Source organism: Prionailurus viverrinus, chromosome E2, assembly GCF_022837055.1.
Source record: "Prionailurus viverrinus isolate Anna chromosome E2, UM_Priviv_1.0, whole genome shotgun sequence".
In the NCBI taxonomy this organism is placed as follows: Eukaryota; Metazoa; Chordata; class Mammalia; order Carnivora; family Felidae; genus Prionailurus; species Prionailurus viverrinus.
The window spans coordinates 2210002-2236158 of NC_062575.1; the positions used below are offsets into that span (position 1 = coordinate 2210002).

Sequence of the window (26157 nt, forward strand, 5' to 3'; positions counted from 1 at the left end):
CCAAAAATTTATGTAATCTAACTGGCTCATCACATGCCCCTTTTCTCTTTTTGGACAACTTATGTCTCTCCCAGGGCTTATGCATTTGATCAAGAGGCTGGTATTCCCAAGTAGAAGAGGACTCTTAATCCTCAAGGATATGTTAGTAGCACAGCAAACTTCTCCTAAAACCTCCCCCCCAAAGTGTCTCAACAAGTAATGTTTTTGAAGTCATAGAGAGGGTTCAGTCAGTTAAGCACCCCACTTCGGCTCAGGTCATGATCTCACAGCTTATGGGTTTGAGCCCTGCATCAGGCTCTGTGCTGACAGCTCAGAGCCTGGAGCCCACCTCAGAATCTGTGTCTCCCTTTCTCTCTGCCCTTCCCCCTCTCATGATCTGTCTCTGTCTGTCTCTCAAAAATAAATAAACGTTAATTTTTTTTTTAAAGCTGCATGGATCAGAGGACTTGAGGGATACAGAGCAATGAGACAGGAGAAATCTGGTCTCAGGATGACTTTGTGGCACACAGACACCAGGATCACACTCAAGCACAGGTGTTTACATGAATGAGAATGAGGGCTTCTGTGGTTTTGAAGCCACCGTTAACTCGTTTTCTGCGAAAGCAACTGAGCAAAAAATCCAACTCATGCAATGCTACTAGGTAAACATGGTAGGAAGACAAAAATGCCTTCGACATTCCCTTAGAAGGAGTCACATGAAGACTACACAGTGTATCCCTGCAAGTCCAATATGGTCTGTTTTCCTTCTGGAATCGTTGCTTCTTCTGATGAAGTCATTGGCTTGCATTTAGGACAGATACTAGATGAAGAATGTCTGCCATTAGACATTAGACTCACATTGAGTCGGCCATGCTGTGTCCTCTTGTGGAAGGGCCATGGGAACTGAGAGGATGGTTTCCTACTGGACTCGCACTCCAGGGCAAAGGGTCATTGAAGGGGCTCTTGGATGGAATGATCCCCACTATTTATTCGCTCCCTCTAGCTCTGTCTTTCCCTGTGTACATATGGTAGCATTTTCCTAAATTAGATGCATGTTGGACATGTCTCCACCTTATCTGGACATCCACTAGGGCCCCAGCACGGCTCAATGTCATCTTACCTGGACATCCACTAGGACCGTGGAAGGGCTCAATGTCATCCAACTTTGCTGCCAAATTTTTGGCTACAGGTGTGTTCCGGGTGGTCTTCGGAGGCACTAATACCTGGACCATGACCAGGAGGAAAATTCTGGGAGGGTTTCTGTGTCCCTCCCATGTCCACCTACCAAGTTCTAAAAGGGTCCCTGAAGATAAAGCTTCTTCAGGGCTCCCTTCATGTCCTTGTTCCTCAGGCTGTAGATTAGTGGGTTCAGGGTGGGTGTGAGGACAGAGTAGAAGACAGCAGCTATGCGCCCTTGCATCGGGGAGTAGCTGGCGGCGGGCTGCATGTAGGCAGAGCTACCGGTGCCGTAAAACAGGAGAATGGTGGCCATGTGGGAAGAGCACGTGGAGAAGGCCTTCCAGCGGCCAGCCGTGGAATGGATCTGAAACACGGTGGCCACAATGCGGACATAGGACAGAACAGTGAGGGCAAAGCAGCTCATGATGATGCAGCCACTGGCTGTGGACCCTGCCGCCTCGTGGGCATCCGCGTTGGCACAGGCCAGGCGCATAAGTGGGGGGATGTCGCAGAAGAAGTGCTCAATCACGTTGGGGCCACAAAAAGGCAGGGAGAAGGTGTTGGCTGTGTGGAAGGCAGAGAAAAGGAGCCCGCTGCCCCAGGCCACTGCCACCAGGGAGACACAGGTCTGTGGGCTCATGATTGCTGTGTAAACTAGGGGCTTGTAGATGGCCAGACATCGATCAAAAGCCATGGAGGTGATGAGAAAACACTCCGTGGACCCAAGGCAGACAAAGGCAAAGAGCTGGGATGCACATGCACACAAGGAAATCTCCCTCGAGCCCAGCATGGTGGCCACCAGGGCCCAGGGCAAGGTGGTGGACACAGAGCAGATATCCACCAAGGAGAGGTGTTTGAGGAAGAAGTACATGGGCGTGTGCAGGCGGGCATCGTGTGTCACGGCCGCCATAATGGTGATGTTTCCCAGAACAGTGGCCAGGTAAATGAGGAGGAAGGTGGCCGTGCTGAGCAGCTGTAACTCAGGGACAGCCGAGAAGCCCCGGAGGAGGAAGGCAGTTACTGCTGTCAGGTTGGCCATGGTCTCTCTCTGGAAAAGCTCCTGGACCACAGAGGACACCCAAGGAGCAGAGCAAGAGGGGAGAGATGAGACCAGAGCACAGACCTAGGAGAAAAGAAGGGGGCTGAGCTCATCTGGAAAGGATGCTCAAACGTTCCTTCACGAAGCACACGTGCATTATTTGTCTTCCTGGGAGGTCTCACGTTCAAATACCTATGGAGGCCTGGCACATGCATAAGTTAGTGAACCTGGCTGAGTGCCACCGGTGGGGGCGGGGGGGGGGGGACAGGGCTCTCACATGAGACAGCTGCTCTGAGCTCTCACCAGCTTTAGTGGTGGGCCAAGCACTGCCAGATCTTCTGACATTTTTCAAGAAAATTTGTAAATGTGAAATTTCCCAAGTATTACATGTTGGCAGTGAGCCTGAACTTAAAACACTCTGCCCATAAAATGGGGCTTCTAGTTTAAGAGTTTTGGTCTTGTCGTGTGTCTCTGCTTCATAACTCCATACCATCTTTAAAAAAAATTTTTTTGGGGGCGCCTTGGTGGCGCAGTCGGTTAAGCATCTGACTTCAGCCAGGTCACGATCTCGCGGTCCGGGAGTTCGAGCCCCGCGTCGGGCTCTGGGCTGATGGCTCAGAGCCTGGAGCCTGTTTCCGATTCTGTGTCTCCCTCTCTCTCTGCCCCTCCCCCGTTCATGCTCTGTCTCTCTCCGTCCCAAAAAAATAAATAAACGTTGAAAAAAAAATAAAAATTTTTTTTTTAATGTTGGGGTGCCTGGGTGGCTCAGTTGGTTAAGCGGCTGACTTCAGCTCAGGTCATGATCTCACAGCTTGTGGGTTCAAGCCCCACATCTGGCTCTGTTCTGACAGCTAAGAGTCTGGAGCTTGTTTCAGATTCTGTCTCTCCCTCTCTCTCTTCCCCTCCCCAACTTGTGCTTGTTTATTTTTGAGGGAGAGAGAGAGAGAGAGTGAGCGAGAGAGCGAGGGGGGGAGGGGCAGAGAGAGAGGGAGACACAGAATCTGAAGCAGGCTCCAGGCTCTGAGCTGTCAGCACAGAGTGCAACACAGGGCTTGAACTCATGAACTTCAAGATCATTACCTGAGCCAAAGTCAGATGCTTAACCGACTGAGCCACCCAGACGACCCCATAGCATCTTAATTACAGTTCCCTACCCAAGGCCTTCTAATGATTGATTTCCCCCACTAGACTGTGATCACCTGCCCACCTGTGTGCAAGGACCACTTCTTTCTCATGTCTTTGTTCCCCAGCATCCAGCATAGGAGGTAGTGTATGGTAGGGAAGTAGAATTTAAGAATACTTTTGTGGAGGGGCGCCTGGGTGGCGCAGTCGGTTAAGCGTCCGACTTCAGCCAGGTCACGATCTTGCGGTCCGTGAGTTCGAGCCCCGCGTCGGGCTCTGGGCTGATGGCTCAGAGCCTGGAGCCTGTTTCCGATTCTGTGTCTCCCTCTCTCTCTGCCCCTCCCCCGTTCATGCTCTGTGTCTCTCTGTCCCCCAAAAAAAATAAAAACGTTGAAAAAAAAAATTAAAAAAAAAAAAAAAGAATACTTTTGTGGAGAATCTGGGTGACTTAGTCTGTTGAGCCTCCGACTTCAGCTCACGTCATGATATCACCGTTTGTGAGTTTTAGCCCTGTCTTGTCACTTCAGATCTTCTGTCTCCCCCCCCCCCACCACTCTCTCTGCCCCTTTGCTGCTTGTGTGCTCCCTCAAAAATAAGTAAATCTTAAAAAAAAAAAAAAGGAATACTTTTGCAACCAGACATCCAGGGTTTGGATTCTGTGTGACCTTGGACAAATACCTTAATCTCTCTGAGCCTCAGTTTCCTCCTCTGTAGAATGGGATAATGTAGTGCTGTGAGGGTCATACGAGGTCCTGGAAGAAGAATACTTAAAACAAGATCAGGCAGGTGGCAAGCTGTCACTAAGGGTCAGCCGTTACTATTATCAGTTTCTTTGCCAGTGTGTGTTCCTTGTCTTTCTTTCCATTATTAGTGCCTGAGCTGCTGGGATTGTGTAATAAAATAGACATGAAAATGTAGTTTTAAACTTCTTCATGGAAAGTATTAGTTTTCTCACACTCCATCAGCCCCCTGCCATTGTCACCTCCAGTGCTACAGAAGGGCAGCCCCAGGAGGCTGGGACATAAGCACCTCACTTGTTAGGTGGAATAATGCCTGGCCCCCACAGAAAGGTCCGTACCCCAATCCATGAAACCTGTGGATATGTGACCTTACATGGCAAAAGGAACTTTGCAAATGTGATGAAGTTAAGGGTTTTGAGATGTGGAGATTATCCTGGACTATCCAATTGTTGTGGATGAATTGTGTCCCACCCCCCTGAAGTCTTAACCCCCAGTTCCTCAGAATGTAACCTCATTTGGAAATAGGTCACTGTGGATGTAATTCGTTAAGATGAGGTCCTTACAAGAAGGTGATCATGTGAAGACAGAGACACGTAGGGGAATAGCACGTGATGACCAAAACAGCTTGACGTGATGAAGTTACCAGCCAAGGGATGCCAGAAATGGCTGGCAACCCACCAGAAGCGAGGCAGGGGCAAGGAAAGAGCCCCTGGGTTCAAACCGCAGCCCTGCCACTTGCCAGCTGTGTGGCCTTAGGTAAACTACTTAACCTCTCTGTGCTTTGGTTTCTTTATCCGTAACGTGTAGGAGTAATGGTGACCATGTGTCACCCATGCCATGGGATTATTAGTATGTGCAGAATTTTTAGAGCACCGTGTGGGGTCTTTATTACTTTGTCCAAATGGATGAGTCTGTGTTTCTCAGAACTGTGCGGTATTACCTCTTCACGGATGTGGATTAGAACAGCGTAATCTGAAGCAGTGGAGGGGAGCAGAGACCCTGGATCTGAGCCATCAGCCAGCTGATGGGAGAAATGAGGCTGCCTGATGAGCGACACAGAAGTGTCGATCCTGGGGGTGTAATGAGATGTTAGGAACTGGCTCTTCACAAGAGCCTGAATCAGACCCAGAGTCTCCCCACCCCATTGTCTCACAGCCTTGGCTCGCATGCCTCCACTCACAGGGAGCTCACTTTAGAGCAGCGGTTCTCAGCTGGGGGTGATTGTGTCCCCCCACCCCCAGTAGACATGTGGCAATGTCTAGAGATAATTTGGGTTGTCATGCCTGGGAAAGTTGCTAGTGGCACCTAGTGGGTAGAGAGCAGGGACACTGCTAACCATCCTTCAGTGCACAGGACAGCCCCTCCCTCCATAGCAAAGAATGATCTGGCCCCAAAATGTCAATAGCACTGAGGTTGCTTCTCTGACTTAGTTTTGAGTCCCTTGTGCTATGTCAGCAGAAGGATAACTGGCATTTAAATATCACTTCCTGGGGCGCCTGGGTGGCTCAGTCGGTTAGGCATCTGACTCTTGATCTCTGCTCAGGTCATGATCTCATAGTTTGCGGGTTCGAGCCCCGCATTGGGCTCTGTGCTGATGGTGCAGAGCCTGCTTGGGATTCTGTCTCTCTCTTTCTCTCTCTGCCCTTCCCCCCCCTTGTGCACTCTCTCTCTCAAAATAAACTTCAAAACAATTTTTAATAAAAAAAATAAAATAAAAATCATGAGAGCCAGATACTGAACTGAGTGCCTCTCATACAATACACTTAATATTCCAAACCACCCTACTTTATCATCCCCATTTTTTTCACAGATGGAAAAACCGAGGCACAGAAAAGTTAAGCAATTTGTTCAGTTTCAGTCTCAGAGTTAGTGAGTGGTAGTGCTAGGGTTCAAACCCAGCTGATGAACCCTGTAATCATAGGCGTTCATCCCTGCTCTGCGGGCTCCAGTCATACTCGGTACGAGATGGAAGCCTTTCGGAAATTTGTATCAGCCTGACCTACCTGGTGGGGTGTCCCGACCATCTCCCCGCCCCCCCCTCCCCTCCCCCCCCCCCCCCCCCCGCCCCCAGCCGCAGTGAAACCAGACCTCTCCAAGGTGCTGAGCTGGGCTTGTGGGAGGACAGCTCCTCCAGACCTCTCCAAGGTGCTGAGCTGGGCTTGTGGGAGGACAGCTCCTCCAAGGGTGTGAGGTGACAAAGATCCAAGCTGGGATTCCCGTCCCTGGGCTGACTCCCCACTTATAAGCTGTGGGCAGTGAGGGCATTAGGGATGGGCAAGCATTGCTGACTCCTGCAGTACTCAGCCCTGAGCCACACAGTGTCTCTCAGCTTGGGGATTCATCCAAAGTCACCTCTGGGGACCTTCTGTCCCTCGGTGACTCCAGGCTCTGAGCACAAGACTCGTTGACAAGCGGGGCATCAGCCATGCCAACTGCTCACAACTTTTCTAGAGTGGTAATATCAAAACCATGTTAGTCAACGTTTTTGGACATTAGCGATGCTATTCACTGTTGAGAAACGCTCTTCTGCAATGTATAGTTTTTGCTTTCTGTGTCTTGGAGATATATGTGTTAAATAAATAGAGATTACACGTAGAAATATATCAGTCTTTTTGATTATCACACTATGGATAAAAGATTCATGTAGCCAGCCACATGTTGGTGGACTCTTAGGTTGTTTTCACCTTTTTTTTTTTTGCCAAGACAAACAATTCTGCCAACACTTATTACACCTTTCTCGGACATCTTACTTTATGTTTTTCAGAAATTTTTATTTTTAAGTAATTTTCATGTGAGTTTTGCATACTTCTTTTTTCTCCGTCTCATTAACTTAGAGCTTCACTGCCTCTTGTGAATGTGACCTAATTTTCCATGACACTTCTGACTGATTATTGCTGATAGTCACATAAGTTATTGAACTTTGTGTTTTGATCTTGTATCTAGCCATAGATAGATATGTGTACTCTATTCACATATATGAACAGACTAGCTTCCACTAACATGGGATCTCTAAATTGAAAGGAATGCACATTCAAATTCTGGTTAGTTACGCAAAGTCAGCATAAACACCTTTTATCAGTGAATACCAACCATGTATATAAAACTCAACTTTTTGTCTTTCTGGCCAATAGTGGATGTATCAGTCCCTTAAACTCATGCCCATCCAGTGGTGAGAAATGATCTCATTTTTGTTTTGATTTACGTTTCCATGGTTTTTAGAGAGGTTAACCATCTTTTTTATCTGTTTGGCTAGTTGCATTTACTCTTCTGTGAAATGTCTATACATAAAATGTTTTCTATTGGACTGTTTGACTTTTCTTAAGAATTCGTAGGAATTTTTTTAATGTATCATGGAAAAGTGTCTATTCATGTCTTCTGGCCATATCTTCACTGGATTATTTGTTTTTTGGGGTGTTGAGTTCTTTACAGATTTTGGATACTAATCCTTTATCCAGTATGTCATTTGCAAATATCTTCTCCCATTCTGTCAGCTGCCTTTTAGTTTTGTTGATTATTCCTTTGCTGTGCAGAAGCTTCTTATCTTGATGAGGTCCCAGTAGTTAATTTTTTTTTAAATTTCCTTTGCCTCCGGAAATGTGTCTGGGAAGACCTTGCTGCAGCCAAGGTCAAAGAGGTTTTGGCCTGCTTTCTCCTCGAGGATTTTGATGGCTTCCTGTCTTGCATTTAGGTCTTTCATCCATTTTGAGTTTATTTTTGTGTATGGTGTAAGAAAGTGGTCCAGGTTCATTCTTATGCATGTCATTGCCCAGTTTTCCCAGCACCACTTGCTGAAGAGACTTTTTTTTTTCCATTGGATATTCTTTTCTGCTTTGTTGAAGATGAGTTGACCATACATTTATGGGTCCATTTCTGGGTTTTCTATTCTGTCCCATTTGTCTATGTGTCTGTTCTTGTGCCAGTACCATACTGTCTTGATGATTACAGCTTGGTAGTATAGCTTGAAGTCCGGGATTGTGATGCCTCTAGCTTTGGTTTTCTTTTTCAGGATTTCCTTGTCTATGCAGGGTCTTCTGTGGTTCCATAAAAATTTTAGGATTATTTGTTCTAGCTCTGTGAAGAATGCTGGCAGTATTTTGATATGGATTGCGTTAAATGTGTAGATTACTTTGGGTAGTATTGACATTTTAACAATATTTGTTCTTCCAATCCATGAGCATGGAACGTTTTTCTATTTCTTTGTGTCTTCAATTTCTTTCATAAGCTTTCTATAGTTTTCAGAGTATAGATATTTTACCTCTTTGGTTAGGTTTATTCCTAAATATCCAGATGGCCAACAGACACATAAAAATATGCCCAACATCACTTATCACCAGGGAAATGCAAATCAAAACCACAATGAGATACCACCTCACACCTGTCAGAATGGCTAAAATTAACAACACAGGAAACAACAAATGTTGACGAAGATGTGGAGAAAAGGGAACCCTCTTACACTGTTGGTGGGAATGTAAACTGGTGCAGCTGCTCTGGAAACCAGTATGGAGGCTCCTCAAAAAGTTAAAAATAGAATTACCCTATGACCCAGCAACTGTACTAGTAGGTATTTACCCAAAGAACACAAAATACAGATTCAAAAGGGCACAGGCACCTTATAGCATCATTATCAACAATAGCCAAACTACAGAAAGAGCCCAAGTGTCCATTGACTGATAAAGAAGATTTGTCATATATATATGTATATATGTGTATATATATGTGTGTGTATATATATATATATATATATATATATATATATATATATATAACATAATTACGGTAATGATATTTCACCATATTCACTGGTCTCACCTACACTCAAGGGGAAGGGATTATACAAAGGTGTGGGTCATTTGGAGTCATCTTAGAATTTTGCCCACCATAGCATCTGAGAGAGCAAAGCAAAACTTATCTGGAGGAGGATACATTTATCTTGTGCCTTGAAGAAAACCCAAAGTTATTTTTTTAATGGTAATGGCGATGAAAATTCAAAGACAACCAGGCACCCAAGGAAACAAGAGAAAATGAGTAAGAAGCAGAAGAAAAAACAACACACAGCAGAAGCTGACCCAGGGACATTTGAGACACTGGAGTCACCGGTTACAGATCATACAACCATGTTTGCAATGTTTGAAGAAATGTAACTTTGGAAATATCTGTAGGAAACAGAAACCTATAAAAAGGGACAGATGGTTTGAAAAAGAATCAGAGAGAATGTCCAGAAACACAAAAATCACAAAACTGGAAATACAGACAACAGATATTTCTTTAACAGCAGATGGAACACAGCCAGAAGAAGAATTATGAACTAGAAGAAATACTAACAAAATTATCCATAATTCAGCACAGAGAGACAAAAAATAAGAAAAAATACAAAAGAGAGACTAAGAGGAGTGAGAAGATCCAGTATGCAATCAATTAAAGTCCCAAGAGAAAAGATACAGAATGGAGTCATGATGGTCAAGTGAACTTGACTGAGCTTAGAGAGAAACCCCCAGCAGAGCAGAGGTTAGAGCAATATTTGAAGAAAAAATGGCTGGGAATTTCCCAGAACTAATGAAAGATACCAATATACACATTGAATAAGTTCAGCAGATCCCAAGCATGATAAATAAAAAGAAATAAACACCCACAAACATCACAAAATTCAGAAAAAAAAACAAAGTTAGAGAGATTATCTTAAAGTCAGCCAGAGAAAAAAGGTCACCTTCCAAGGAATGGCAGCAAGACTGACCAATACCAGCAAAAATGGAAGTCAAAGTCAGTGAAGGATTTCTTTAATGTGTGGAAAGGCTATCTGCCTGTTGTATACCAGAAAAAGCATTGCTCAAGAATGAATGAAAAATAAAAATATTTTCAGATGAAAAGATTGAGAGTTTGCCACCAGTAGAAGACTGAAGGAAACACTAGACGGTATACTTTAGACAGAAAGGAAGGAGATGTAAGGTGGAAAGTCTGAGTTGGAACAAAAAATGAAAAGGAAAGAAAAAGGTAAATATGGGTCCAGGTGTGGACAAACATTATATAAAACAGAAACAAAAATGTCCAAAGGGGTCTGGAAAGCAAACAAGATACATTCAAAACACAAGGTAGTGGTGACATTTAGGCTGAGAGGAAATAACAGGAGTTAAAACATTCTGGGCGCCTGGGTGGCTCAGTCAGTTAAGTGTCCAACTTTGGCTCAGGTCATGATCTGATGGCTCCTGAGTTTGAGCCCCGAGTCAGGCTCTGTGCTCACAGCTCAAAGCCTGGAGCCTGCTTTGGATTCTGTGTCTCCCTCTCTCTCTTCCCCTCCTCTGCTCATGCTCTGTCACTGTATGTCTCTCAGAAATGAATAAATGTTAAAAAAATTAGAAATAGTTAAAGCATTCTAAGATGTGGTGATCTAAAGACGCACGTACTCTATGATGCAGAAATTGCGCTCACAGAAATATACACTGGGGAATGCATGTGTCTGTGCTCTTGAACACAATTTAGATAATGTTCATAGCTACATTGGTCATGATGGCTGGAAACATAATGGAAACAATTCAAATGTCTATCAACCTTAGAATCTGCACATGTACACATATACATGAGTATGTGGTGATGGTTGCACATTTTTGTGACAATATTAAAACCCACTGAATTTCACACTTAAAAAAATAGATTACATTGGTGGTTTGTACAACTGTATAAAAATACCCCCCCAAAAAACCCATTTAACTGCACAATTTAAAAAGTTTAATGTTTGTTTATTTTTGAGAGAGAGAGAGAGAGAGACAGAGTGTGAGCAGGGGATGGGGCAGAGGGAGAGAGAGAGACACAGAATACAAAGCAGGCTCTAGGCCCTGAGATGTCAGTACAGAGCCTGACGTGGGGCTCGAACCCACAAACCATGAGACCACGACCTGAGCTGAAGTCGGACGCTCAACCAACTGAGCCACCCAGGCGCTCTTTAAATGTACAATTTTAATGGGTGAGGTTTGGGGCACCTGGGTGGCTCAGTTGCTTGAGACTCTTGATTTCTGCTGGGGTCATGATCTCAGGGTTTGCTGGATTGAGCCCTGTGTCAGGTTCTGCGCTGATGGTGCGGAGCCTGCTTGGGATTCTCTGTCTCTGTTTTTGTGCTCCTCCCCTGCTAATGCATTCTTTCTCTATATATATCTCAAAACAAATAAATAAACTTTAAAAAGAATAAATGAATGAAGTTCGTGGTATGTAAATTATATATCAATAAGGCTGTGAAAATATTGATTAAAATGATCACTCTTCCCAGGGTGCCTGGGTGGCTCCGTCGGTTGGGCATCCAACTTCAGCTCAGGTCATGATCTCACAGTTCATGGGTTCAAGCCTGGCATCAGGGTCTGTGCTGACAGCTCAGAGCCTGGAATCTGCTTCGGATTCTGTGTCTTCCTGTCTCTCTGCCCCTCCCCTGCTTGCGCTCTCTCTCCCAAAAATGAATAAACATTAAAATATATTTTTTTAAATGATCACTCTTCCCTTCAAAAAAGAATGCCCATTTCTTTCCCACAAACGTTGCAAATGAGTTCCCATTTACCGTCACTCAATGTTTTAATATTTGCCAATATGATCTGCAAATATAAAATTAATACTAGCAAGCATTTATCTACTGCTTACTAATCTTCACAGGGTATTCTGAGTTCATCTGTATTAAACACTCAGTCCTCACAACAACCCTATAGGGCAAATACTATTATTAGTCCTTATTTCACAGATGAGAATTGGAGGCTCACAGAGACTAGGGAGCTTGTCCAAGGCCACACAGCTAGTAAGTGACAAGGACAATGACATTGATTCAGGTAGTCTGGGGCCAGAGTCCTAGACTTTTCACCATGATACTCATTACTGAATCTTTTTCAAACATATATTTTACATTTCCTATACTTTAATAATTTTATATTTACGGGACTGTTACAAAGATAGCCCAGTTTCCATATAACCTCCTGACAGCTTCACTTAATATGACAGCTGAGACAACCATGTGTCTGTCAAAGAGATGGACATCGACCCATTATTAGTAACTAAATGTGCTTTTTAGATTTCTCCATGTTTCTCACTCATTTCCCTCTTCTCTCCCAAGAGCCAATTCGGGGTCCCAGTTGCATTTAACTGCCTCCTTTTACTGCACTCTTATTCTGGAATGTTCTATCGGGTAAGCTGCCTCCTTTTACCGCTCACTGATTCTGGAATGTTCTATTAGGGAAACTGCCTCCTTTTTACTGCACCCTTATTCTGGAAAGTTCTATTGGGTAATCTGCCTTCTTTTTACCGCTCACTTATCCTGGAATTTTCTATTGGGTATGCTGCCTCCTTTTTACTGCCGCTCACTGATTCTGGAATGTTCTATTAGGGAAACTGCCTCCTTTTTACTGCACCCTTATTCTGGAATGTTCTGTTGGGTAAGCTGCCTTCTTCTGGAAAGTTCTATTGGGTAGCATATTTAATATTCTGCTTGGCCATTTCCACTTCTCTTGTGAATTTTATGTTCATCTTCCTTGTCCATGCTTTATTGGCATTTTGATCTCTTGTAGTTTGTAAGAACTCCTTGTATATTGTATATTAGTTTATTTGATACAAAGGTCCTATTTAGTGCCTCCGTTTCCAGGACTGCCATAACAAGTACCACAGACTGAGTGGCTTAAACAACAGACATTTATTGTCTCAAAGTTCTGGAGGCTGGAAGTTCGAGGTCAAGGTGTCTGAAGGTTGGTTTGTTCTGAGGGCTCTGAAGGATCTGTTACAGGCCCCTCTCCTTGGCTTGTAGATGTCTGTCTTGTCCCTGTGTCTGTACACATCACCTTCCCTCATACATGTCTGCTTCCAAATTGCCCATTTTTATGAGTACACCATTAATATTGGATTAGAGGAATCCTAATCCAGGATGACCTCATCTTAACTAATTACCTGTGCAGGGACCCCATTTCCAAATAACATCTCACTCTGAGTTCATAGGGGGTTAGCATTTCAAAATCTGAATTTTGGGGTGTGGGACACAATTCCAATGCATAACGGTTTATAATTTCTTTATTTTTATGTCATTGACTCATTCTACAACTCTTTTTTTTAATACCCCTAAGACATTTCTTTACAGACCACTGTAAACCACAGATCCCAGATCTTGTAAAATCATTAATGTTAGGGTGCCTGGGTGGCTCAGTTGGTTAAGCACCTGACTTCGGCTCAGGTCATGATCTCTCAGTTCGTGAGTTCGAGTCCCATGTCGGGCTCTGTGCTGACAGCTCAGAGACTAGAGCCTGTTTTGTATTCTGTGTCTCCCTCTCTCTCTGCCCCTCCCCTGTGCTCTCTCTCTCTCTCTCTCTCTCTAAAATAAATAAACATTAAAAATTTTTTTTAAATCATGGATGTTATATTCTAGCTGGGAGTCAAGCAGTAAATAAGTAAACAAATACATTTTCAACTTTCAGGTGGTAGTCAACATATGAAGAAAAATACAGCATGACAAGGGGCGTAGAAGGACAGCAGGGCATGTATTTAGCCAGTATGGTCAAGGACAGCTTAGTGAGGAAAAGACAAACGATCAAATGGTAGAATGAGCCATGCACTGAACTGAGGAGGGAACATTCCAGCAGAGGAAACAGTACATGCAAGGTGTTGAGATCAGGAGGCACTCAGGGCATTAGAAAGATGTGAGTGGAGCAGATTGGATTGTGAGGGATGTCAGGAGATGAGGAGAGGCCAGGAGTGGGGAGACCATGTGACCCGATTGGCTATGGTGAGGAGTATGGGTTGGATTAGCAAGCATGATAAAAAAAAAAAAAAAAAAAAAAAAAAAAGCCCTGCAGGGCTTGGATGAGGCTGTGACCCAGGCTAGTCCCAGTTACAGGGTGTAGAGAATAAACTTTTAAGGACGCAAGGGCAGAACTAGGGTGTGTAGGTGCTCTGGCGGGGGTCCGCGCTGGCAGGGGGTTGGCCCAGGGCAGTGGTGGCTTTTGGACTAACATGGTAATGGCAGAGGTGGTGACGGGTGGGCGTGGATGCTACAGTGAAACTTTGGTTTGCGAGCACAAATCATCCGGAAACACGCTTCCAGTCCAAAGCACTCGCATATCAAAGCAAATTTCAAGAACCATTGACTCTGTTGTGATCATGTGATCACATGTGATCATGCGTCACGCACTACTCATATTGCAAGACATCGCTCATTTATCTGGAACCCTCGCAGAGCAATTTACTTGCAATCCGAGCTTTTATTGTATGTTGAAAATCGAAAGTCTAAACTTTGGGGAGTTGAAAATTGTTTCCAGTGGTTGCATATGGGTTGTAGGAGAAACAATAGTAATATAATGCAAAATGATACATAATGTAATATGTGGTAATATAAAATAACGATGTAATTTTAATAATATAAAGTAATATAATATAATAATATAAAGTAATATAAAGCATAACAATGGCAGCAAACACATGCTTACTCTGAGCCATGCACTGTCCTATATACAACACATACAATTATATATGTATGTGACTACACGCTGTCCTGTATACGACACATACGATTACATATGTGTGTGTACACACACACACACACACACCTTTGGTCCTCACAATAACCCAGCCATGTGACCCTATAGCTACAACCATCCTGTTTTAGTGCTGGGGGTGAGTTTTAGGCTTCCAGACTGAGTATCTGGGTGGATAGTGGATGCCATTTACTGGGCTGGGGAAAACTGTAGATAGATCAGATTTGGGGACACAAAGCCATGGATCTACTTAATATGTTAACTGTGAGATGTCTGTTAGACATTCAAGAGGAGAAACAGCAGGACAGGAAAACACGGGGCTGAGGGTCAGGACTTGTCAGCATATGGACACCAATTAGAGCCGAGGGGCTGGGTGTTATCACTCAGGAAATCATTGCAATTAGAGAGTACACACCTTCAGCATTGCTAATTGGGCTGAATATTTAGTGTCTGCACCAAAAAGGGAAGTAACTCGGTGAAGAATAAACAGACGCCGCGGTCTGACTCCAACTGACCTTAGTTAACCTGTCTGCAGACCCTGGAGTCCAGTGGGACTGCTCTTACCTGGTAACACAGGCTAGAAATTCCACCAGCCCCGAATCAGTTTAGCTCGGCATAACAACCCATTCTTTTACAGCTAAGAAAAGCCTCATTACATTGAAACTCCTGGTGGTTCCCCAAGGACGAGAACTTTGCTGACATGCTTGGTGCCCGAGAGAGATCCCCCCACCCCCTCTGTCACCCTGGTATTGCAGGGCTGGGGCCTGGAGCATGAGGAGCCACACGGGACTGCAGTAATTGGCCTCCAACTCCCCTCCAGTAGCCACTGGAGACCAGGGCCTATGAGCTCGTTAGGAACTGGCAATCAGAGATTGGCCTGGGAATTGTGAAGAAACTTTTTGACCTGTTTAACTCATTAGTAAAGCATCCGTGGGTCTTGCAGGCACTTCTTCCCCAAGGCTAGTGTCTCTGTGCTGAGAAAACACATCCCAGAATTGCAAGAGAGGAAAAGATTTCTTTGGCGTGGCCGGGTGCAGCCACTGCCTAGCCGTGTGCATTTCTTCTTGTAAAGAGGGCACATGGGTGAGGATGGGGCTTTGACCGTCTGGTTCACTCTTTGCCTCTCCGGTGCCAAGAACACTCAGTGCACATTCAGTGAACACCTGTTAAATCACTGAGATGATCTTACATGTTTCTTTGCTGCAGTGGTTCTCAATGAAGGGTGACTTGGCTCCCCAGGGGACCCTTGGTAGTGTCTAGAGACATTTTTGGTTGTCACAACTGGAAAGGGGGGTACTCCTGGCATTAGTGGTGGGGGGCAGGGATGCTGCTTAACATCGCACAGTTAAGCCCAGGATAGTCCCCACAGCTTAGAATGATTCATTCCCCAAATATCAAGTGTGTACGAATTGAGAAACCCTGATTTTCCGGCTGATAATTCACCTCTGTCCACCATAACTTAAGAGCCAGGGTCCAGCTTGCTCACTGCTGTATCTCCAGCAAATAGAATCATGTCTGATGAGTAGATACTCCATAACTTTGCATTGACTGGAGTGATGGCTCTAGGCACCTGCTTCAGAGTCTCTGTCTGTGTTCTTCCTTTTTCAAACACTGGGCACTTGCTTGAATGTGTGCTGGAGATCTGCCAATGAGCCAGAAACAGCCCCTGCTCTTCAGAAGGGCTCCTTCTGGCAGGGAAGACCCAGCCACCCATGCATGGGCTCTCCATGTGTGACAAAGGCATAGCTCCTTTCAGGGAAATAGAACTGCAGACAGAAATACTTTGTGATGTGACAAAAATGGCATTTTACTTCTGCGATATTCTGCCCCCCCAAACATAGAACCCCAGTGTAATCACAAGAAAACATCAGACAAATCCCAATTGAGGGGCACTCTATAAAATCCCTGAGAAGAGTGATTTTGCAGTGAGAAAACCTGAAAACGTGGCCTGATCAACAGTCATGTCGTGTCCTAAATTGTGCAGATAGAATGTGCCATTGATGTGACAGGATGAAATGGCACCAGACTTTTGTGGTCCCATAACCCCATCCTAACTGTGAAAAAAACATCAAATTCCTATACAGGCGCGCCTTATGGTAGACCTGAACAGTTCTTCTCAAAACTGTGTGGGTCACCAAAGACAAAGTCTGAGACAGTGTCACAGAGCCTCAGGGGACACGGTGACTCTGTATAAAGCCATGTTCTGGATGGGATCCTGGAACAGAAAAAGGACCTCAGGTAAAAAGTCATCAAATACGAATAACTTACGAACTTCAGTTAATTTTATGTGTCAGCTTGACAGCCTTAGGACGCCCAGATACCTGGCTAAACATTATTTCTGAGTGTGTCTGTGGGTCTGTTTCAAGATGAGATTGGCATTTGAAGTCGTGGACCAGGTAAGCCACTGGCCCTCCCCCATATAGGTGGGCATCGGCCAATGTGCAGACAGTGTTCAAATCCCCCAATTGTTGGTTTAGGTTTTTGAATAAATGTTCTAATGATACCCAGCCATTGCATTTGATATATTTGTCTCTTAAATGTATTTTAATCTATGAGGATTTCCCTCTAAAGTTTCCCCCACATTTTGTTTGTTGAAGAACTGGTGGGTCACTTGCTATCTTGACAGCATAGTGGTTAAGGGCATGAGATCTCAAGTCAGGTAACCTAGTTATTTTCAAAAGATTAAAAAAAATTTTTTTTAATGTTTATTTTTGAGGGAGAGAGAGAGAGAGAGTAAGCAAGGGAGGGGCAGAGTGGGGGGGGAGGGAGACACAGAATCCAAAGCAGGCTACAGGCTCTGAGCTGTCAGCACAGAGCCTTATGTGGGTCTTGAACTCATGAACCTTGAGATCATGACCTGAGCCAAAGTCTGACGCTTAACCAACTGAGCCACCCAGCTGCCCCTCAAAAGATGTTTTTAATTGAAGTATAATTAACATACAGTGTTATACTCATGTTGGAGTATTACTCAGCCATAAGAAAGACTAAGATGTTGCCATTTGCAACAACATGCATGGACCTAGTTTTTTTAAAATATCCTTTTTATTTAAGTGTTACCTATGTACAGAAAAGTACATGAATCATAATTGTGAAGCTTGGTGAGTTTTCCCAAATAAAGGTGCCTTTGCAACCAGCAACTTATTGGGAGACAAATATTATCGGCGCCCTGGAAATCCCCATCCCCCCCTACCAGACTCTACTATCCCACAAAGGCATTAACATCATTGATCAGTTTTTACGTGTTTTAAAGCTTGACGAACTTTTAAAGCATACAAAATCTTTTCTGGCTTCTTTTTCTCAAATTAGGTTTCTAGATAGATCCATATGGTTGCTTGTGGCTGGTTTCCATTGTCTCTCACTATTGTATGAATATACCACCATTTATTTAAGCATTTCTGTCATTGAGGGTGGCAGTTTTTTATAAAGTTAATCATACATCTATCCTAGGACACAGAAACCCCACTTCTTGTTGGGGGTGGGGCGATGGTACCAGTCTGTGTCTTGAAAGGGATTTGGGTTACCCAGGCATGTGCATTTGTTAAAACTTATCAAAAGTTATCTGGGCATTTTTCTCTAGGTAAACTTTACCCCCAAAATAAAACAAAAAAAGAACTGTCAGTGAAATCCAGTTAGCAATGTACATGCTGAAATACTGGAAGACCACATACTAGTGATTGTAACTTACTTTGAGATGCATAAAAAATTAAGATGCACTCACAGGTGGATAGAGGGATGGAGATATGGGTAGACATGTTATAAAGCAAGTTAGTAAGTTGTCTATTGTATTCTCTGTGCTCAGAGAATGATGAAGGGAAATATAACTGAATACCAGAGAGTGCATGAGGAGATGGCTGTGTTAGACAGGTGATCAGGCTTTCTGAGGGTCTGGTGACATTTGACGTGAGATTCAAATAGAAAAAAGAAACCAGACATGTGGAGGGTTGGAGAGTTTCATAACAGAGCCACACTTGTTTGGGTGTAAAATGATATTTCTGGGTTTTTCCAAATGCTCCAGAGGAGTTGGAATCCTGAGAGACCTGTGCTGCCCAGGAGCTTGCACATGGCTGCATATTCTGAGAAGAGCTCCATAGGCCGGTAGGAAGGAGGCTTCTCACTTGTCCTGGTGGCTCAGGACTACCTGCCATAGCATGGGGTATGTCTGCCAACATTTCTCTGTCCCCTTGGGGATATACCCCATTCCTGCAAGTCCCTCTAGGCTCTGGGTCACAGTACTCTGCCCCAACTGGCTGCAGGTGAGAGCACGTGGTCCAGGCTTAGCCAGTCATAGCTTCCCACCCCTGGTGACATTTGTTGGTTCTCAGTGAAGGCAGCAACACAAACACAGCTAATTAGTTTTTTGTTGGGATGGACTGAAGGGTTTTGGGATCATGAAGATTTTGCTGGAGTTGGGGAGATGTTAGCCATATTTCTTCATGCCCAGGATGTGAGAAATTCCGTGTAAGGAACACATGGATATGAGTGATAATGAGATGGAGAGGTGTAGAAGGAACTAGAAAGGTGGAGGTATGTAAAGAGAGAGATAGAGAGAGAGAAGAAGAGAGAGAGAGAAATGATAGATAGATAGATAGATAGATAGATAGATAGATGATATATAGATAGTAGACAGATGATAGATAGATAGATGATAGATAGATAGATAGATAGATAGATAGACAGACAGATAGATGATAGATAAATGATAGGTAGAAGATAGATAGATAGATAGATAGATAGATAGATAGATGATATATAGATAGTAGACAGATGATAGATTAGATAGATAGATAGATAGATAGATAGACAGATAGATAGATGATAGATAAATGATAGGTAGAAGATAGATAGATAGATAGATAGATAGATAGATAGATAGATAGATAATATATAGATAGTAGATAGTTTACTTATGGATAGACAGACAGGGGCGCCTGGGTGGCTCAGTCGGTTAAACAGCCAACTTCGGCTCAGGTCATGATCTCGCGGTCTGTGAGTTCGAGCCCTGCGTCGGGCTCTGTGCTGACAGCTCAGAGCCTGGAGCCTGTTTCAGATTCTGTGTCTCCCTCTCTCTGACCCTCCGCCGTTCATGCTCTGTCTCTCTCTGTCTCAAAAATAAATAAACATTAAAAAAATTAGATAGACAGACAGATAGATGGATGATAGATAAATGATAGATAGGTATAAGATAGATGATTGGTAGATAGATAATAGATGGGTAGATAGATGATATATAGATAGTAGATAGTTGACTTATAGATAGATAGATGGATGATAGATAAATGATAGATAGGTATAAGATAGATGATAGATATATAGATAGATAGATAAATGATAGGTATATAGAAGATAGATAAATAGATAATAGATAGTAGATAGAAAGATAGATTGATTGATTGATAGATGATATATAGATAGTAGATAGTTGACTTATAGATAGACAGATAGATGGATGATAAATGATAGATAGGTATAAGATAGATGATAGACAAATAGATAGATAGATAGATAGATAGATAGATAGATAGATGATATATAGATAGTAGATAGTTTACTTATAGATAGACAGACAGGGGCGCCTGGGTGGCTCAGTCGGTTAAGCAGCCAACTTTGGCTCAGGTCATGATCTCGCGGTCTGTGAGTTCGAGCCCTGCGTCGGGCTCTGTGCTGACAGCTCAGAGCCTGGAGCCTGTTTCAGAGTCTGTGTCTCCTTCTCTCTTACCCTCCCCCGTTCATGCTCTGTCTCTTTCTGTCTCAAAAATAAATAAACATTTAAAAAAATTAGATAGACAGACAGATAGATGGATGATAGATAAATGATAGGTATAAGATAGATGATTGGTAGATAGATAGATAGATAGGTAGATAGATAGATGATATATAGATAGTAGATAGTTGACTTATAGATAGATAGATGGATGATAGATAAGTGATAGGTAGGTATAAGATAGATCATAGATATATTTGATAGATAAATGATAGGTATATAGAAGATAGATAAATAGATAATAGATAGATAGATAGATAGATAGATAGATAGATAGATGATATATACAGAAAGATCTGGAAGACGGGATCCCTAGTTCTTCCAAGGATTACATTCCTTTGCTTTCTTTCTTTGACTCTGTGACCTCCTCCATTCTTTCCAGTTCCATGATCCAGAAAATTCTATTTCAGCTTAACCTTATTTGGGTTGGGTTTTGGTCACATTTGCTGCTGAAATAAACCTGAAGTCTTACCAGCAAAATATACCCCAAATCTCTCCACCTTTCCCCATCACCAGCACTATCTCCTGCCTGGACACCTGCTGTCACCTCCTGATTGACCTCCAGGCACCAAAACTTGCCTCTTTGAAGTCCATCCTCCTCAAGGCCATCAGGGTGAGCTGGCAGGTAGAATCTTCAGATGGTCTGTCCTCAAGGCCATCAGGGTGAGCTGGGAGGTGGAATCTTTAGATGTTGTGCATGATAAGATTTCCATGCAGACCTGGAGGAGAGGACTGTCTGGGCTGTTACAGCCTGTCACAGCTTAGATGGTGTCTCTGGACTGTTTGGCGCTTGTAAGGAAGATGCCCAGAGTAGGTGGGTACAGAGAGCAATAACTGAGGCTTTTGGTACAGAGATGTACAACCTTTCTCTTCCTCCCACCCCTTCTTTCCTGATTTATTAGCACCATATCACTTGTGGTTGCATGGGGCCCACCTGGATAATCCAGGCTCATCCCCTATCTCAGGATCCTTAGTCACACCTGCAAAGTCCCTTTGGCCATGTAATGTAACATGCTTACAGGCTCTGGGGATTGGGATGTGGACCTCTCTGGAGGGGGTCAAAGGGCATTATTCTATCTACCACAGAAGGCCAGCAAGAAACGGGAGTCCTCAGCCTAACTGCCCACCAGGGACTGGATTCTAACAACTGTGTCATCTTAGAAGTATATCCAACCCTGGATATACTTGAGAGGAAGCCTTGGCTTGGGATGAAGACCCACTGGACGTCATGATATTTGTTCTGAAGCAAAGGACCCACCAAAGCTGTTCCTGATCCACACAATTGTGAGATGATATGTATGCGTAGTTTTAAGCCACAATTTGTGGCAATGTGTTGTGTAACAACGGAGCACATGCATTTGTGTGACTCACTTTGGCAAAGAGATGCTGGTACTTGTGATGCTCACTACAGCTTGGGATAAGTATTGCTCATAAGCCCTTGAAATGAAAGCATGCCTGAATGAAACTTCTGGAGGAAGAGAGCAGGTGGAGCAGAGGAGGACCTTCTGGAGGACCAGAGCCGGTGTAGCAGAGGAGGACCTTCTGGAGGACCAGAGCCGGTATAGCAGAAGAGGACCTTCTGGAGGACCAGAGCCGGTGGAGCAGAGGAGGACCTTCTGGAGGACCAGAGCCGGTGGATCAGAGGAGGACCTTCTGTAGGATGGGAGCAGGTGGAGTAGAGGAGGACCTTCTGGGGAGGGAGATCAGGTGGAGAAGAGAAGGGCCTTCTGTAGGACGAGAGCAGGTGGAGCAGAGGAGGACCTTCTGGAGGACCAGAGCCGGTGGAGCAGAGGAGGACCTTCTGGAGGACCAGAGCCGGTGGAGCAGAGGAGGACCTTCTGGAGGACCAGAGCTGGTGGAGCACAGGAGGACCTTCTGGGGAAGGAGAGCAGGTGGAGCAGAGGAGGACCTTCTGGGGAAGGAGAGCAGGTGGAGCAGAGGAGGGCCTTCTGGAGGACCAGAGCAGGTGGAGCAGAGGAGGACCTTCTGGAGGACCAGAGCTGGTGGAGCAGAGGAGGACCTTCTGGAGGACCAGAGCAGGTGGAGCAGAGGAGGACCTTCTGGGGAAGAAGAGCAGGTGGAGCAGAGGAGGACCTTCTGGAGGACCAGAGCTGGTGGAGCAGAGGAGGACCTTCTGGAGGACCAGAGCAGTGGAGCAGAGGAGGACCTTCTGGGGGATGAGAGCAGGTGGAGGAGAGGAGGACATTCTGGGGAAAGGGAGCAGGTGGAGCAGAGGAGGACCTTCTGGGGAAGGAGAGCAGGTGGAGCAGAGGAGGACCTTCTGTAGGATGGGAGCAGGTGGAGCAGAGGAGGACCTTCTGGAGGATCAGAGCCGGTAGAGCAGAGGAGGACCTTCTGGAGGACCAGAGCCGGTGGAGCAGAGGAGGACCTTCTGTAGGATGGGAGCAGGTGGAGCAGAGGAGGACCTTCTGGGGAAGGAGAGCAGGTGGAGCAGAGGAAGACCTTCTGGGGAAGGAGAGCAGGGGGAGCAGAGGAGGACCTTCTGCGGAAGGAGAGCAGGTGGAGCAGAGGAGGACCTTCTGGAGGACCAGAGCTGGTGGAGCAGAAGAGGACCTTCTGGAGGACCAGAGCCGGTGGAGCAGAGCAGGACCTTTTGGAGGACCAGAGCTGGTGGAGCAGAGGAGGACCTTCTGGAGGACCAGAGCCGGTGGAGCAGAGGAGGACCTTCTGGAGGACCAGAGCCGGTGGAGCAGAGGAGGACCTTCTGGAGGACCAGAGCCGGTGGAGCAGAGGAGGACCTTCTGGAGGACCAGAGCCGGTGGAGCAGAGGAGGACCTTCTGGAGGACCAGAGCTGGTGGAGCAGAGGAGGACCTTCTGGAGGACCAGAGCTGGTGGAGCAGAGGAGGACCTTCTGGAGGACCAGAGCTGGTGGAACAAAGGAGGACCTTCTGGAGGACCAGAGCCGGTGGAGCAGAGGAGGACCTTCTGGAGGACCAGAGCAGTGGAGCAGAGGAGGACCTTCTGGGGAAGGAGAGCAGGTGGAGCAGAGGAGGACCTTCTGGAGGACCAGAGCTGGTGGAGCAGAGGAGGACCTTCTGGAGGACCAGAGCAGGTGGAGGAGAGGAGGACCTCTGGAGGACCAGAGCTGGTGGAGCAGAGGAGGACCTTCTGGGGAAGGAGAGCAGGTGGAGCAGAGGAGGACCTTCTGGGTGATGAGAGCAGGTGGAGCAGGGGATGAGAGCAGGTGGAAGAGAGGGGGACTTTCTGGGGAAAGAGAGCAGGTGGAGCAGAGGGGGACTTTCTGGGGGACGAGAGCTGGTGGAGCAGAGGAGGACCTTCTGGGGAAGGAGAGCAGGTGGAGCAGAGGAGGACCTTCTGGGGGATGAGAGCAGGTGGAGGAGAGGAGGACCTTCTGGGGGATGAGAGCAGATGGAGCAGAGGAGGACCTTCTGGGGAAGGAGAGCAGGTGGAGCAGAGGAGGACCTTCTGGGTGATGAGAGCAGGTGGAGCAGAGGAGGACCTTCTGGGGAAGGAGAGCAGGTGGAGGAGAGGAGGACCTTCTGGGGGATGAGAGCAGGTGGAGGAGAGGGGGACTTTCTGGGGAAAGAGAGCAGGTGGAGCAGAGGGGGACTTTCTGGGGGACGAGAGCTGGTGGAGCAGAGGAGGACCTTCTGGGGAAGGAGAGCAGGTGGAGCAGAGGTGGATCTTCTGGGGAAGGAGAGCCGGTGGAGCAGAGGGGGACTTTCTGGGGGACGAGAGCTGGTGGAGCAGAGGAGGACCTTCTGGGGAAGGAGAGCAGGTGGAGCAGAGGAGGACCTTCTGGGGAAGGAGAGCAGGTGGAGCAGAGGAGGACCTTCTGGGGTATGAGAGCAGGTGGGGGAGAGGAGGACCTTCTGGGGGATGAGAGCAGGTGGAGGAGAGGAGGACCTTCTGGGGGATGAGAGCAGATGGAGCAGAGGAGGACCTTCTGGGGAAGGAGAGCAGGTGGAGCAGAGGAGGACCTTCTGGGTGATGAGAGCAGGTGGAGCAGGGGATGAGAGCAGGTGGAGGAGAGGGGGACTTTCTGGGGAAAGAGAGCAGGTGGAGCAGAGGGGGACTTTCTGGGGGACGAGAGCTGGTGGAGCAGAGGAGGACCTTCTGGGGAAGGAGAGCAGGTGGAGGAGAGGAGGACCTTCTGGGGAAGGAGAGCCGGTGGAGCAGAGGAGGACCTTCTGGAGGACCAGAGCTGGTGGAGCAGAGGAGTACCTTCTGGGGAAGGAGAGCAGGTGGAGCAGAGGAGGACCTTCTGGGGGATGAGAGCAGGTGGAGCAGAGGAGGATCTTCTGGGGAAGGAGAGCAGGTGGAGGAGAGGAGGACTTTATGGGGGATGAGAGCAGGTAGAGGAGAGGAGGACCTTCTGTAGGATGGGAGCAGGTGGAGCAGAGGGGGACTTTCTGGGGAAAGAGAGCAGGTGGAGCAGAGGAGGACCTCCTGGGGAAGGAGAGCAGGTGGAGCAGAGGAGGACCTTCTGGAGGACCAGAGATGGTGGAGCAGAGGAGGACCTTCTGGAGGACCAGAGCTGGTGGAGCAGAGGAGGACCTTCTGGGAAAGAGAGCCGGTGGAGCAGAGGAGGACTTTCTGGGGGATGAGAGCAGGTGGAGCAGAGGAGGACCTCCTCAGAACCTGACTGTCCTGTTTCCAGAAGCCCACACCATTTCACAAGGACACCCCGTGGAGAGGCCACATGTAGGGGTTCCAGCTGACCACAAGCTGACCTCCCAAATATGAGCACAGACACTTCCATATCTCTGCAGCTTCCAGCCGTGGTGTTACCTCCAGCCTCAAGGCTTCCCAGCGGAGGCGCCAGACATAGTGAAGCAAAGACAAACCATCCTGCTGATCTCTGTCCTACATCTCAACCCAAAGAATCAGGAGGATGTTAATAGGGTTGCCTCATGCCTCTAGGTTTGGGGCAGCTTGTCAGGCAGCAGTAATAACCCAAGCAGGGGCAGGCATCACTCTCCCAGGAGAACCCTGACCCTGTGCAGAACCAGAAGGCGATTTGCTCTGGGAACTGGGGCCTCAGCTCTGGGAGATGATCTGTAGGCACTAGCCAATCACAACGGCCCTTTTATCCTTTGCTGGTGGTTGGTTTAGGAGTGAGCATGTGACCCAATCTGGCCAGTGAGATTTAATGAGAAGTTCCCTCCTGCTCCAAAGAAATATTTTCCTCCACATAAAAAAGAATGAGGCAAAGGGTGGGACTGCATTCCTCACTCTCCATCTTCCTCCTGTCCTTTCTTCTGGATGTTTTCTGGTGAGGATGGGGCACTGGCAGCTGTTTTATGATCATGAGGGCAAATCCTAGATTCTCACAGAGAAGCAAGTCTGATATCATTGATACCTTGAATTGACCAATTTAGAACTACTCATCTATGGTCATTTTGTTGTATGAGGTGGTGGGGTTGCTAGATCTAGCAAACAGAAGTGTAGGACTCCCAGTTAAGTTGGAGTTTCAGATAGACAAGCTTTTTAAAAAGTATTTCTTTTCTAAATTTAAATTCAAGTTAGTTAGCATACAGTGTCGTCTTGGTTTCAGGAGTAGAACTCCATGTTTCATCTCTTTAACTTTTATTTATTTTTGAGAGACAGAGAGACACAGTATGAGCAGTGGAGGGGCAGAGAGAGAGGGAGACACAAAATCTGAAGCAGGCTCCAGGCTCTGAGCTATCAGCACAGGGCCCAATGTGGGGCTCGAACTCGTGAACTGGGAGATCATGACCTGAGCCCAAGTTGGACGTTCAACTGACTGAACCACCCTGGGCGCTCCGTGTATTTCATCTGGTACATACAATGCCCAGTGCTCATCCCAACAAATGCCCTCCTTAATAGCCATCACGCATTTAGCCCATCCC

General features: G+C 46.1%; 1 protein-coding gene across 1 annotated transcript; it reads right to left on the minus strand.

Annotated features, from left to right (window-relative positions):
- Nucleotides 1-1270: 1270 nt before the first annotated feature.
- On the minus strand, nt 1271-2197 carry LOC125153169 (olfactory receptor 10C1-like). The gene has a single exon (XM_047836074.1). The coding sequence runs from the start codon at nt 2195-2197 to the stop codon at nt 1271-1273; it is 927 nt and encodes a 308-aa protein (XP_047692030.1).
- Between the last annotated feature and the right edge of the window lie 23960 nt (nt 2198-26157).

What these genes read in the sequence shown, in the direction of transcription:
- LOC125153169 (XM_047836074.1), bottom strand. Translation starts at nt 2,197, where the DNA reads ATGGCCAACCTGACAGCAGTAACTGCCTTCCTCCTCCGGGGCTTCTCG.